This window comes from Scedosporium apiospermum (assembly GCF_000732125.1).
Source record: "Scedosporium apiospermum strain IHEM 14462 chromosome Unknown SEQ_SAPIO_0108, whole genome shotgun sequence".
Taxonomy (NCBI): Eukaryota; Fungi; Ascomycota; class Sordariomycetes; order Microascales; family Microascaceae; genus Scedosporium; species Scedosporium apiospermum.
Genome location: NW_015971809.1, coordinates 181,159 through 197,300, shown reverse-complemented (window position 1 = coordinate 197,300; position 16,142 = coordinate 181,159). Strand labels below are relative to the sequence as shown.

At 32.5% G+C, this 16,142-nt stretch overlaps 2 protein-coding genes across 2 annotated transcripts; both read left to right on the top strand.

The window, feature by feature from the left end:
• Positions 1–711: 711 nt before the first annotated feature.
• On the top strand, positions 712–1,873 carry SAPIO_CDS6881 (uncharacterized protein; the record flags this gene model as incomplete). Its single annotated transcript, XM_016788865.1, has 4 exons — positions 712–902; positions 1,156–1,382; positions 1,460–1,644; positions 1,718–1,873. 4 exons carry the CDS (start codon positions 712–714, stop codon positions 1,871–1,873), a joined length of 759 nt encoding a protein of 252 aa, XP_016641502.1.
• Positions 1,874–4,647: 2,774 nt separating this feature from the next.
• Positions 4,648–6,278, top strand: SAPIO_CDS6880 (uncharacterized protein; the record flags this gene model as incomplete). The annotated part of the gene is made up of 6 exons (XM_016788864.1): positions 4,648–4,728; positions 4,850–4,890; positions 4,946–5,268; positions 5,337–5,648; positions 5,721–5,815; positions 5,868–6,278. The coding sequence occupies 6 exons, from the start codon at positions 4,648–4,650 to the stop codon at positions 6,276–6,278; spliced, it is 1,263 nt and encodes a 420-aa protein (XP_016641501.1).
• Between the last annotated feature and the right edge of the window lie 9,864 nt (positions 6,279–16,142).

Sequence of the window (16,142 nt, the reverse complement as noted above, 5' to 3'; positions counted from 1 at the left end):
TGAAAGTATAAGACCTTATTTTACTTGTGTACAAGCGCTGCACGCATGGCCCAAGATATAAGCTAGTGGGAGGGCAGTAGGAGAAATGGCATAGTTATGTATCGTAGCACTCGGCGTATTTATTCTAGGGTGATGGATCTACAGATATTCATATGCAAATCGCTGCCAGACGCAGGCTATCGAGTAAGCGTTGCGTTCTGTTTCCCGGGCGTGCGGCGGAGAAGAAGCAAAGACTGCGCATCCGCTCACGGTCCAAGGGAAGTTTCTGTTTGTATACTGTGACATAATGCCACATCCCAGCTTGGGTATGATCGAAAACTACGGGGGCACGAAAGCCCCCTCTTCTGACCAGACCCCTTTTTTTGTAAAATGAGATATGATTTGTCTAAACGACTGGGGAAGCTTGTAGCTCGCGGCACTGGGCTTCCGGCCCACCTTTTCTGCGTCTCTCTCCGGTCCTATCTAGCGACGATTACGCTAAAAGGGCTAGATCCGGCGCGCTAGCGCAATCTGGAGAAGACATGCCGTATCTGGGGAAAGGCGGATTACAGGTTTGAGCATACTGTACAAGGGTAACATCAGCTGAGTGGTATAAGAATGAATGTGTAGCCCAGGTTTCCCTTTAGCCACCGCAAGTTTCTCCAGCACCATCCGACTCTCTACTCTCACCACACAGTCCGCTTCCACTTGCACATACATACCTAGTTCAACATGAAAGACGAGATGAATACAGCTACCCACGAGGAGATCACCAACGGGACTACAAGGAACCTCTTAAGTGAGGGCAATTCCCTAAAGGGGGTTACCATGCCACCTGATGTTTTCGAGAAGCTGTACCTGTCGCCCCCTCCAAGGGCCATCAAAGGGGTCTCGCGACCGAAGCTTGGCAACCCTACACCGATGTAAGTGTTACAGAGGGTGGCACGATGTATTGTCCCTTGTAATGTGGCCTTTGGAATATTTGATAACAGGAGACATAGAGGTATCTGCGGTTTCATCATCTCTCTCGGTCCTCTGTCATGTAGCTTGATGGGTTGGCGCGGCGCCTCGGCCCCTGGCTTTTCGGGAATGTTTGTTCGACTTCCATTCCCCACATGACAAACAGTCAATTATCTTGTACACACTTCGCTGACCATGCTGTTATAAATAACCTAGCCCTGCGTATTGTTTCTACGGCGGGGTTCTCATGCTCGTCAGCTCCATCCTCGAATTCATCCTCGGAAACACATTTCCTGCGGTAGTATTCGCATCGTTTAGCGCTTTCTGGCTTACTTTTGGCGGTACACTGCTCCCTCAGTTCTATGCCTATGCGTCCTACGCGCCAGTTGGTGCAGCCAGTCCGGCTGAGGGATTGGAGGTACCTTCTTTCAGTTCTGGGTTCGGTACGTTGTCCCTGCTGAAGTCAATTCTTCCTGAACCTACGCAAGAGTGGACAACTGATATTACATAAAAAACCAAGGTTTTTTCACCCTCTCCATCGGAATGCTCTGTTTCGTATACCTCATCTGCTCGATCCGAACAAACATCGTTTTCGTCATTATCTTCCTAACCCTGGTCCTCGGGTTCGGATTCATCACCGGCGCGTATTGGGCGCTGGCTGCGGACTACACAGCAAACGCAGCGTTTGCCGGGAAGTTGCTTACGGTAAGCCGTATACATTCTATATAATTCATTCAAGCTGTCTTAGCGGGTTACTGATGCCAAATGTTTTTGCTAGGCCTCCGGCGCCTCCTTCTTTGTTACCACTGCGTGCGGTTGGTGGATCTTCATGGCGTCGATGCTCGAGTCGGTCGACTTCCCGTTTTCTCTCCCGGTTGGAGACTTAAGCACAAGGGTTCCGGGGTCGCGCGTGGTAGCAGACATGGAAGCTTAAAAAAGCTGTTGCAATAGCAGAGCCGAAGGAAGTTCGGCCAGGAGAGACAACTTCACGGCGGGCAGCTTTAATAGTCGGTAGTAGTCCCATAGCCCTCAAAGATTGTTGCTAGTTATATTGAAAATTGATAAATCTGAGGCACATCCCGCAACGCAACCGTAGACAGGAAACGGGCCCACCCCACCACACTAAGTAGGCTAATGCACAAGGTATAATGTTAACCTTTGTTCGCCCTGCGTCGCTTCGACTGAGGCCCGCGATGCGGTGTGCTACTAGTCTGTGGGAAGGACGCTAGGTCAACCACCTAGAGCAAGCTAGAGTTAGCCGCATCCATAAAATGACACCACTTCCACTCAAGCGTGGAACCGACTGGCAATTCGGCTTCCTATCCGGTGCTGGTCTCGTGGCTAATCTCGCGTAAACGGCACGAGCACCCAGGCTCTTCCTTTTGTCGTACACTGGCGTAGTGCGATTTGCAAGGTATGGGGTCTTGCCAAGTCTTGAGGGCCATTCTGTTCCATGCTAGTCTTCTCCTGTGCCGTTGGGATGGGAGTGCCTCACCCTTATTCAAGGCTCCGGTGTCCCCAAAAGTGCCCCCAATCAGCTTTCGCTCAGCTTTCGCTCAGCCCTGACAATATCAGAACTCAGCTTTGAATCCGAAAATGAATTTTGGTCTGCGTGCTTTTCGTCCGCGTTTCTTTTGATATCTCGTGGCAGGTCGTCAAAACCCTTTCCGAACCCTATTTAATGCCAGTCTGGTGTAGGATTCGAACATCATGGACCAGCGCTTAGACTAAAGCAATAATACTGAGGTACACAGGCACATTGCCATCCAACCCCCCCGCAGCATCATTTTTGAGCTGGAAATTATTGGCATTTCGTCCGAGTCCCCCGTTCCCAGAGTGCAACGGTGCTATTACCCCCTCAAGAGCCAATAACCACAACTATCGGTTCTCGACACCGCGACATAACCACACGCTTTGGTCTCACTAAAGTCCTTGAGAACCGCAAATGGTCCACGTACCCATGCAGCATGATATTGGGATGTGGATATGCTGGTTAGCGACCTGGGCAAGTTCACGACCAACAGCGGGGCAGGCGATGATCTAGATTCGTACCGCAACGCTGCGCTCTGAAGGAATTGATAGGATTGACCCAGTTGAATATGCCGCCGCGAGGCTCAAACAACGGCCCAGGAACTTCTAATGCATGGACGAGGCGGCCTCTCGGTCTTTGAGACGCATCTCTGGCGACGACCTGGACCTTGTATTTCTTTTCAACTGCTCTTTAATCTCACCGTTGTTGCGCAACGGAGTGTGTCCTAATTTTCCATTGGGGGATCATTGAAGGCCTTGCCTTTAGCTGGCCTCCCATGTAAAGCTGTCAACCAGAGTTTAGTAAATGTCATCACCCTCTTTGACAGGATCGGACTTCACACTCACGACACCAAATCAACTTTAGCAGACGTCAGTTTCCTCAGATTCTTTCATAGTCGGGGTAAATAGAGGGTTGTAGGGCATCGTACTATAAATCTTCTACCGTCTCCTCAATAACCTTATGCGGAGCGCACCGAGTGCCGCAGAATATAGACCGGCGTAAAGATTTAAATGGCATAATTGATGACACCGTTTAGGGCTACACATGGGGAGAATGACTGAAAACGACTAAAGGTTCGAGATATGTTTCATGGGATTCGAGGCACTCGTATCAAGTGAGCTGAACTGAGAAATCGACGTGGTTGGAAAGGGCCCCAGAGAGTGGCGTCTTCTTATCAGCACCGCCGCGAGTGACGATCAATTCCGCGGAAAAACAAATCCTTCAGTTATCTCCCAAACTCGGGACCCAATCAGGTGGGGCACATATCCTTGTCTAGCTAGATACTTTGCATCCTGCTGTACTTCGTACCTCCCATTTGATACGCCTCGGAGTATTCTTGCATCGGTTAGCAATGCCTGTCACCCTCAGCTCGATAACAGGGTGTCTATGAAGCGTTTCGAGTCCAATTTCAGTAACAAACCCACGTCTTTTTGAGATGCATAGACATCACCAAAATGTCGCTCGTATTGATAACCTTTTCGGGGGTCCAGGTGGCCCATGACCTTCCTATTGATTTGGCTCTTTTCAGCTTCTTTCGGTCGGATGTGAGTTTTCCATCAAGATGAAGTCGCTTCGAGGCTGAGAGGTGCCGATGACGAGTGAGAACCAACGTATATCATTTAACAATTTAAGAATATACGTAATAAGACGACCTCAAGTGCCATGCGTGACGGCGGCGGGTCGTATTTGCTACTTACCATATCTCTGTGAGTAGGCGCGTTCCCATGTTTTATAGCCCCTGGATGGAACACTACTATCAGAGAGGCGTTGAAGCCCCCACGTGCAAGCACAATCCCCATTAAACCCGACAGCCATATCTTTCGTGGCCTATTGGAGGAGCCCCTGGCCTTGACGGAACACCTGATAAGGATCCAAGGTCCCCACGGAACTCCTCAGCTTGGAACGCTGGGAGATTGGCTCTGCTACTTGAGATGGAGAGCTGACAGCCCTCGACTTATTCTTGCATAGAAATAGATATCTGATTCTGGCCCCCGAGTGTTATCAGAAACATTGATCCCCCTCCGAAATCAACATCTCCTCGGAAAGACAGCAGGAAGAGTCTGTTGTCGGTAAGTATATCATGCGGTCGCCAATGATCATCTGCGATATATCTCCATGTCGTCCAGTAGAAGGGATGAGTGTGATAGACTTGAACCGAAAAGTAGACTTTGGCAAAGATGAGGCTCTCTTCTCCTATTTCGCCTCGCGAGGCATTAGCCGCGCCTACAACAAATAGGGAGAATTTCATCCAGAGCATAGTCATTCTAAGTGTGTCTATTTTCTCTATTTTAGGGGCAGGATGGATCATACTAAGCTTTGCTGTAAGGAAATACGCCCCAGCGCCGTCTGACTTACTACTAACGACTAACACAAATCTAGTGTTTCAAGTCGATGCGGTCCTTTAGGCACCAGCTAATCCTGTACGACGCTCTCTCCTTTCTCAATAACCCTCGTAATGACTAATAGACCGAGCAGAGGCCTCGCAATCAGCGACTGTGCTATGGCGGTCAATTTCCTCGCCTCATCAGCAATGAATATCAGTGGCCGCCGTATCGGAGATCCAGAGAATGCACGATTCTGCAGCTTCAACGGCTTTGCAACTCAGGTTTTCGTCGTCCAGACGGACTACTGGGTGCTGACAATTGCTCTCTCCACACACTTCATCCTTGCTGGCTATAAGAAGATATCCGACTGGCTCCAGGATAAACGCTGGTTGTTGGCCGCCCTCCCTTGGGTTTTGTCGGTAATATGGGCATCCATTGGGCTAGGTGTTGCTGGTTACGGGGACATTGGAGCATGTGAGCCAAACTCATTCTTATCTGTGCCGGGCTACCCATAAGATGCTGATGGTGCCTGTTTCTGCTAGGGTGCTGGTTCACTTCTGATGAAGTCCGCCTCCTTGTCAACTTCGTGCCCCGTTGGATCATTATTGCAGCTATGCTAATCATGTACACCCATCTGGCTTTCGTTTTATACCGAGCCCATAAGCAATTTCGGGATTTCCAGGACTACTCTTCAGATGATCCGAGCTCCTTCTGTTCGAGGGGTGTAGACGGCCTGCCGCATTCTGGCTCGAGGACCACGGCCGCCGACGACGACCACCCAGCTGAACCCCGAAGACAACAGCAACAGCAGAGGAACGGCCGAAAGTTTAAAAAGGCAAGTTGGGATCTGCTATGTATGTATAGTCAGGCTACTTGCTGACTTGACGCTGTACAGCTCGCGCGCCTCATGCTTCTGTACCCAATAGCTTATATGCTACTCTGGACGCTGCCGACAGCAGTTCGAATATACCAGGCTACTCGAGATGTCCCTGCACCTTTTGCGTTACAGACAGTTGACAAGGTTAGGAATTTCTCCGGCGACATGAGAACGCAAACGTCTAACTATACCTAAGGCATGCATCGTAATCCAAGGTTTCGTCGACGCCGTGATCTACGGCCTGAATGAGTCTTCATTGTCCAACTGGCGCAACCTAATTTTCCCCCGGGCCTTCCCCGTCACCGACGGCTTAAACCTCTCCTACGTTACTAAACAGACGCCGCCCCGATTCCCATCTTCTCGAGTGAGTGACGGCGACAGCGCTCCAGGGGATTCGGCAAGTTTAGACACTCCCACCCACGCAACGAGAAGCAGGAAGTTGAAAGCCGTCCGCTTCTCAGATTCCGGGGTTCCCTGGAAGGTACCTCCTATAATTGCAGTGCCGGAATCGGTGGATCAGCAGTTTCGTGAAAGTGAGCACAATAGAATGGAGCTTAGGATTCTGAAAGAGGTCGAATTCAGTGTTACTCCGTCGACGCTCGCTTAGAGGCTGACACGGACAGCCAGCCAGTATTTTTCAGGGCTAATGGCGTGGCTACCTTGTCCCACTGAGCGACGAAGAAGTACACTCATAATACACATTCTCCTGTGCCTGGCTTATTTGGTCAGTCTTCCATCCTGACGACGAAAAAAAAAAGAGAAGTCTGAATGCGGTGTTATTCTGCGTGCATCTCGTAGTCTCTATGGCTTACAATTTCTGCTTTCCAGAGATTGACTCAGTCTCCGAGATGAGAGGAGCTTAATCTAGTCAGCGTCATCCCTAGAATATATGTCGTTCACTGTCTCAAGGATTTCCTTTGCCGGCCGATGCTCACCCGTGTTTCTGGGAAGGACAAACAAATCCCCTTCTCCCTGACCTCTGTTGTTCGCAGGGCTGGCAGGGGCAAGCACGCGATCAAGAATGTGCACGGCTAAATATTCGTCCGCATCTTATGATTGCAGGAGGCAAACCCCTGCCTCCATGAAACCCTACAGTGAGACTAAAAAAGTTTCGATCACTCGACCCCGCTTTATGTTTCCCTTCAACAACTTTAAAGTCACTCTCCAACTTTAAATAACTATATCTTAACTATTTTTATATATAAAAATATTATAAAATATTATAGAGGTATATAGGAAATGTCAAAATGTAATTTCAAAAAGATCTACTAAATCAGTACTTTATATACTACCCTTTTACTTTAATTACAGCTTCCAGCTGTTTTTTCATCCCACCTACTAGCTTCTATAACATTGTGACGGTGAAAAGGGGGATATTGGTGAAAAGGGGGACGTTCTCAAGATTCCGCGAGAATGGGGGCGGAAGAATTTTATTCCTTGCCGTGGCCCAGGGCCATAGTTATTTCTTTTCTTTCCCTTCCTCCCGGGAGGAGGAAGAACAAGTTTTTCAAGTTCTTCAGTTATTCCAGTCGTTAGTTCTTCTTTGAATTGACTTGGTTATTATCAGTTCTTATGGATCATCTTGTATGGTGACTCCAGACAGTTCTTCTATTGTTTTGTGTGCTTGAGTGTCCCCTATTTGACACTCTCATGATCTTTGGCTTCCCCCCCTATTCGGAAGCCTCCTTTGGTTGTGATGCGGCCCTATTTCCGTTGATCAACCATTTCCGACGTCCATTTCCATTCCTGCCAGAAGAACTGCAGCACTTCTTGCGGGAACCATTCTAGACCCATTTTGACCTACTGTTTCTTCTTGTTTCTTGTGGTGTTGCGGGCAGGCTGCACTGCTCCGTCTCAACATCTTAACTTCGATGTCTTTCTATACCTCCACCACAATTATTCTTAGTACCTAGAGACTTTTATAGTTCTTTAGTATATCTACTAAGTCCAGCTAAAGCTTATAAACACGTTCTTTAAACACCTTCTATAAGTTTTCGATAGGGTTAAGATCAGGTAAATATAGTAACTAATCAATCAGTTCCACTCTATTCTCTTCAGCCTACAGAACTAACTAATCTTGGACTATTTGGGCTATATATATAGAAATATTATCTTAAATAAAAATACTACTAGGCTTATATATTATTAGAAGTATCTCTTTAAGGAAATTATAGATAACTTACCTAGTAACCCCTCTATATAGAGAATTAGGGTCTCCCTAATATTCTATTAGTATAGTACAATTGTAAAATAAAAATATAGCCTAGAATATCAATAAATACCTTATTAGCTTACTCTTTAGCTAGACTACTAATTTCTCTAGTTATTTTTTTTATTTTAAATTAGTTAGTATTAGTTTTTAAGTTAGAATATAATTAATATATTTATAGAAAACCTATTTTTAATATTACTTTTAATTATATATAATTATAATCTTATTACTAAAGATAACCCTCTTCTACTATAATATTCCTTTACCTATATACTTCTTTATAAAGGCTAGCCTCTTCTAGATATATTCTTTTATTAATTTTAATTATTAGAATACTACTTTATATATAATACTATATTATTAAAGATATAATATTAGAATAGTATTTATATAAATAAGATTAGCTTATTTTTTAGATTCTAAATAGAAATAAAAGAATCTCTCTTAATAATTAAGAAAATATATTTAATTTTATTAATATTAATATAGTATAGCTACCTAGATTGTAGTTCTAATTTTACTAAAGTTTAATATCTATATCTGATTGTAATACTATTAACTAAGCCCAGTAGAATATAATATTTAACTGCAATATGTCATGGGCCGACCTTTATGCAGGCCCAGAAGCAGTAAGACACAGCAGAAAACAATAGTAGGACAGCTATATGCAGCTGTCCAATAGCTGATAAGAAAAGCGATTAGAGATATAGAAAGTAATCAGCGGCGATCACCCCTATAATCATAGCAATTACTAAATAATTAGTTCTAATCAGTTAAGGAAAAGTTCTAATTACTTTAGAAAGCTTAGAAGGGAAATGTTTATATAAACTACAAGCTCTACTATATATCTAGTTTATCTTTTAAGACTCTCTAGTAGTTAATTTAAATATAACTATACCCCTATATTTAAATATATACTTCTTACTTATATTTTATAAATACTACTTAATTACTTTACTTTACTACTAATAGATAACTATTTTAATTTTATTATTAGTTATATTTGCTTAATATTATTATAAGCTAGTATTAAGATTATAATATATTAATTACTTTTATTTAGTAAGTAACTTTATTAAATAATATTAATATCTAAAAATTATAATATTTATAAAAAAGGAAACTTTTATTAAGTTAGATAATAAGATTAAGATAGGAGGAGTTAAGGTTCTTATTACTAAAGCTAAAGATAACTTTAGTAATAAAAAAGAAAGTAGTTATATTATATTTATTAAAAAACTTTAAAATAATATATATAAATAATAAATTAAATTAAAAGATATTAAAGACTTTACTACTTAATAATAAAATATTAATATTTAAATTAAATAGTAGATTATTTAGCTAAAATAAATAATCTAATAATTAAATACTAATATTATAGCTAGGGGAAGTAATACTTCCCCTATACTTATTATATTTATAATACCTAAATTTAAGATTACTATACTAGAAAAGTATAAAGGGAACTAATAAAAACTATAAAGGTTTCTAATTTAGATAAAAACTTTTTTATAATACTATAGAAACTAGTTTTATATTAAAGTTAATAAAGTTACTATTATAGCTTAGTATTTTATAGGTAATATATTTACTTAATTTAAACTAATTTTCTAAGATTATTTAGAAAATAATAAGATTAATTAATAAGCTAAGATTATTAAAATCTTTAAAAACTATAAGATCTTTAAAGATAATTTTAAAAGAGCTTTTAGAAAATCTAATAAATAGTAAGCTATAATTTAATAACTTAAAAAGTTATTTTAAAAAGAATTTATAGCTAAATATACTACTAAGTTTAAATAGATTACTATATACCTTAACTAAGAAGATAATCCCTTAATAAACTACTTCTATAATAAGCTTAAAAAGAAAGTTAAAAATAAGCTCTATAAGTTTAAAAAACTAATATAACTAATTAAATATATAAAAATTATTATTAAGATTAATAATTAACTTTATAAAAAGTAATAATAGAAATATAAATAAAATATTATAATAAAAGTCTATAAATCTTAAACCTTTACTAATATAAAATAGAAAAAAAATAATAATAATATTTTATAAAAAATTTATTTAAAATTTATAAAATTAGAAGTTAATAATAAGAAAATTATTTTTAAATTACTTAAGAATAAGATTAGTAAATATTATAAATATAGATATTATAAGTATATTATATAAAAATATTAAATATAATATAAACCTAAACCTAAATATAAAAAGCCTAATAAAAAGAAACCTAGATTTAAACTAGTACTAGAAAAAAAGATAAGGTAATTTAAAACTAACTTAGTAGACTATAAGTTTCTATTATAGACTATATACTATAATAATAACTATATAACTTATAAAAGTAAAAAAGATAGAATAAGATAGTACTTTAAAAAACCCTAAATTTTTAATATAATATAATAAGAAAAAATTATTAAAATCCTAGAGATTAAAGTATATATTAAAGAAACCTAAAAGGAAATATTAGGTATATTTAAAATTTTAAAGATAGAAGACTTATCTTATAAGTAATACTATAAGAAAGCCTACTAATACTATTATTAGATACTAGTATTACTTTATTAGAGTATATATAAGTTAAAAATGGAGAAAATAGTAAAGAAATAAAGGGAAGATATTTTATATAATATACTAATTTAATAAATTAATATAAGTAAACCTAAGTTAGAAAACCTTAAAAATACTTTAGAGCTACTAGTAGACTACTAGCTCTACTATAAAGGCTAGGAAGACTACCTATAATAAGTATAATAATAAAGAGAGTAGTAATAGGTGAAAGTTAAGGAATAAGGTAAGTAAGTATAGAAGAGAATTTAAAGAAATAGAAGTTAGAGGAGCTCTATATAAATAGAATAAAATATAAATATAGAAAGTAACTTAATTAACTTATAAAAGTAAGTTAACTAATTATATAGATTCCTATAAACTACTGACTTCTAAGTTAAGTAATTTAAAAAAACCCTCTATAGTAAAAACCTATAAGTAGAGTTTTAATAGTAAATTAATAATTTAGAAAAATAGATTGGTTTTAATAAAAAATTTTTTATAAAGTTTAATAAAAAAATTAATAGTATTTAAGATACTAGGACTATTACTAGGGGAAAGGTTATAGAATTTAAAGATATTATTAAAATAGAACTATTTAAGCTCTATTAACTTATCTAAGAGAAAGAATAAAGGTTCTAGTAATAGATTAATAACTTAAAAGAATAGGTTAAACTTAATAGAAAGAAATAAGTGAACTTAAAATAAGAAAAATAGTTTACTATTTTATTAATTAGCTACTATATAGCCCTCGAGGAGGAAGAAGAAAGGAAGACCTTTAGGAAGATTATTAAAAACCTAGAAAAAGAAGTATTTTAATAAATTTTAGAGTAAATAAAAGAAGAACTAGACCTAAAATAACTAGAGTAAAAAGTAATATAATATTTACTAGACTTATAGAGCACTATTAAATAATAGGCTTATTACTTATAAACTTTAGAAGACTTTAAGTTAAGACCTAGAGTATAATTACCTAAAAATATAGCTAGCTAGCTTAACTAGCTTAAAAAAGAACTTAATAAAGAAATTAACTATTAATTAGAGTTTATATAAGACCTAATTAATAGTAGAAAGGAAGTACTAGAGCTAAGAAAAGCTTAGTAAATATAATATAAGAAAGTTAAAAAACTATAGTAATAGCTAGATAACTTATAGAAATAATAATATAGTAATATACCTTTAATTACTAAAAAAAATTACCTAGATAATAAAACTAAGATCTTAAGGGGATATATATAAAATAAATATTATAGAAAGATAATAGATCTATTATTTAAAAGTACTAGTTACCTTAGTAAACTAAAGTTTTATAGCCCTAATAGATAGTAGAATATAAGAAAACTTTATTTTACCTATAATTATTAATAAGTTAAAATTCCTATAGATTATAAAGAACTAGCTATATATTCTAAATATATATAATAAGATACTAGTTAACTATAAAGGTAGAGTAGTAAGTATTAAGACTATATACTTCTATGTTATTATTACTAGAAAGAATAATAATATCTCTTTTAATATTACTAGGATAGTAAACTATTCTATTATACTAGGAATACTATAGCTATAAATAAGGAACCTATAGATTAATTAGGTAACTAATTAGCTTATTTAGGATAAAATTAAGTAAGGCTTAGGAAATAACTTAGCTTTTAAAAAGTATTAACTAAAAGAGTTATCTTTAAATAAGCTAAGAGCTTTTAAAATAATAATCTATTTTAAAGTACTTATTATAAAAAATTTAAATTACCTATTAAAAGGAAGAAAATATAAATAAGTATATATAATAAGAGCTATTATAAACTTTAAAATAAAACTAATAGCTAATAAAATACTATAATATATACTAAAAGAATATTAGAAATATAGTAAAGTCTTTACTAAAGAACTTAATATTAAACTATTAGAATATAGCTAATAAGATTATAAGATATTTTTAAAAAAAAGTATATAACCTAAATTTATATTTATTTATAATCTTAATAAAAAATAACTTTAAACTTTAAAAAAATATATTAAAGAAATATTAAAGAAAGGATATATTTAACTATTAATATTACTAGTTAGATACCTTATCCTTTTTATATTAAAGAAAAATAATAAATTATAGATATATATAAACTATTAGTAATTAAATAATATTATTATTAAAAACTAATATCTATTACCTTTAATTTCTAAATTATAAGATAAGCTTTAAGGAGCTTAATAGTTTATAATATTAGATTTAAAGAAAGTATATAATTTAATCTATATTAAAGAAAGTAATAAGCAAAAAACTACTTTTAAGATATATCTAAAATACTATAAGTATTTAATTATACTTTTTAAACTTACTAATATCCCTATAAGCTTCTAGATAATAATTAACTATATTTTATAAAAATATCTAGATAACTTTATAATAGTTTACTTTAATAATATCTTTATCTACTTTAATATATTAGAAAAATATAAAAAATATATATATAAAGTCCTCTAGAAATTATAAAAAATAAAGCTACTAGTAAAATTATTTAAATATAAGTTTTATAAATAATAAGTAGATTTCTTTAGATATATAATTTAATTAAAAAAAATCTAAATATAAAAATCTAAAGTTAAAATTATTTTAAAATAACTAATATTAATTAATATTACTAAAATTAAAAGATTTCTTAAATTCCTTAACTTTTATAAGAAATTTTTAAGAGGCTATAGTACTAATATATAAGCTTTTATAAAACTTATTAAAAAAGATAATTTATTTAAATAGGGATTTAAAGAATAGAAGGTATTTTAGAAAGCTAAGTAAGCTATATATAAATAATCTATATTTTATTAAGTAGACCTCTTAAAACTATTTAAGGTAGAAATAGATATATTAGATTATAGTTTAGGAATATAACTAGGATAATAAGATAAAAATAGAAAACTTTACTTAATAGTATTTATATTAAAAAAGCTTAGTAGACTAGAATTATACTATACTATATTTAATAAAGAATTAATAGCTATTATTAAAGTATTTAAAGAATAGAGGTATTATTTAATAAGTACTAAGTACTTTATTATAGTCTACTTTAATTATAAAAACCTTATAGGGTTTATAATAACTAAGAAACTTAACTAATAATAAGTATATTAAATTAAAAAATTATTAAAATATGATTTTAAAATAGTATATATTAAAGGAAAGGAAAATAGCTAAGTTAATATATTTAGCTAAAGGTCTAATTATTTTTAAAAGATATTAAAAAAAGTATAGACTATATTATATTATAATAAAGAAGGAAGTTTATAATAGGTAGTAGCTACTTATAAAGTTAAAGTAGAACTAGAACTACTATAAAAGATTAAAGATTATTATTAAAGTCTAGACTTAAAATACTAAAAATTGCTTATTAACTACCTAGATACTAAAAAAAATATAGAATATAGAAATATAATAAAAAGATTATTATATTTAGATAACTAGCTAAAGATATCTTTAAAAGGATTTATAAATCCCTATTATATAAATACCCTAATCTAAAATAAATATAATAAATTTTTAAATAATTCTATTTTTATAATCTAAACTCTATAGAAATAGAAAATATCCTTAAATAGTATATATACTATACTAAAAATAAAGTAATAAAGTATAAACTATATAAAAAGCTAAAGCTAATACTAGTACTTAAAGTATTATAGTAAAAGATTATTATAAACTTTATTATTAAACTACTATTATTAGAAGACCTTATTATAAAAGTTATATATAATAGTATTATAATAGTAATAGATTAATTTATAAAGTATATTTACTTTATACCCTATAATAAAGTAATAAAAGCCCTATAGTTTATTAAACTATTTTTATAAATAATAATAGTAAACTATAATTTACTAAAAGAAATTAACTTTAATAGAGAACTAGTATTTATTTTAAAATTTTAGTAGAGTTTAATAGATAAAATAAGGATTAACTATAAACTCTTAATAATATATTACCTAAAAATATAAAGATAAATTAAATAAATAAATTAAATATTAAAGATATATTTAAAATACTATATTAATTAAAAATAAAATAACTAGGTATTATTATTACTCTTAGCCTAAAGAGCTTATAATATTAATATATTAGAAAGTATAAAAATATTATTATTTTATACTAACTATAAGATTAAACTTTAGGTAGGATTTAAACTAGTAGGGATTAAGACCTAGGCTAAATAAGCTATCTTTATAGTAAATAAAATAAAGGAACTCTATAAATAGCTAGTAGAAGAACTATAGTTTATTTAATAATAAATAAAATACTATATAGACTAGAAATAAATTAAAAAACTAACCTTTAAAAAGGAAAGTAAGGTCTAGTTACTATAGAAGAAATTAAGTATTAAAGACCTATAAATTAAAATTATATAATTAAGTAATAAGCTAGACTATAAGAAATTAAGATTATTTTTAGTTAAATAAAAAGTTTTAGAAGTTAATTATAAACTAGAACTATTAAAAAGAATAAAAAGATATCTAATTTTTTATATAGTATTATTTAAATTAGTATATAATAATATACTTATAGAAGAATTTATTATAGTTAAGTTTAAAAAAGATATTTAGGATATTAAGAAAATCTTTAATTTAATAAATAATAATAATAGGAAAGTTAAATATTTAATTAAATAGAAAAACTTTAAATATAGTAAAAATATTTAGGAACTTATTAAATATTTAATAAGGAGCTAATAACTTCTTATTATATTCTACTAGAAAAACCTAGAAAAGCTTTAAGATCTATTAATAATAGATCTAGTACTATTAAATTTTAATTAATTATATTTATAATACTAATAACCTAGGTAGTAATAACTACCTTAGATTCCTAATACTCTACCTTCTCTAATTTATTTAAAAACTATAGCCCCCTTTTTACTATTTCTATTCCCTTCTAAAATAATATTTTCTTTTACTTTTAAATATATAATAAATAAGTAAGGGCCTTACTAGCTCTCTATTAATATTTAACTAAGGACTATTTAGCTTCCTCTTCTTCCTATTCTAGGTAATACTTCTCCAAAATAAAATATAATACTATAAAAAGTTAGAAGTAAGAAGATAGAGAATATAAAAACTATAAAGAAACTAATTTATACCTATAGGAGCACCTATAGTATTATATAAGTAACCTAAATAAATATATTTACTATAATAAAAAGTACTTTCTACTATTTTATAAGTAAAGAACTACTAAATATAGAAGAAATAAGGTATTATATTAAAACTAATTTTATTAATAATATTAGTAAAATATAAAGTATAGAGATAAAAAGTAAATAAGTTTTTATTATTTAATATAATTAAAATAATAATATTATAAAAAAGAAAGAATAGAAATCTATAAAAGATAAAACTAATAAGTAGATAGTCTATTTATAAGTTTTTAAAGATAAAAACTAAAGGAGGAAAGGTATTATATTATAGGTTAATTTTTATATAAGCTTAGAAGTAGTAAGATATAATAGAAAATAATAGTAGGATAGTTATATATAATTATCTAATAGCTAATAAGAAAAGTAATTAGAAATATAAAAAGTAATTAATAATAATTACCTCTATAATTATAATAATTACTAAATAATTAGTTTTAATTAATTAAGGAAAAGTTCTAATTATTTTAGAAAGTTTAGAAGGGAAATATCTATATAAACTACAGGCTCTACTATATATCTA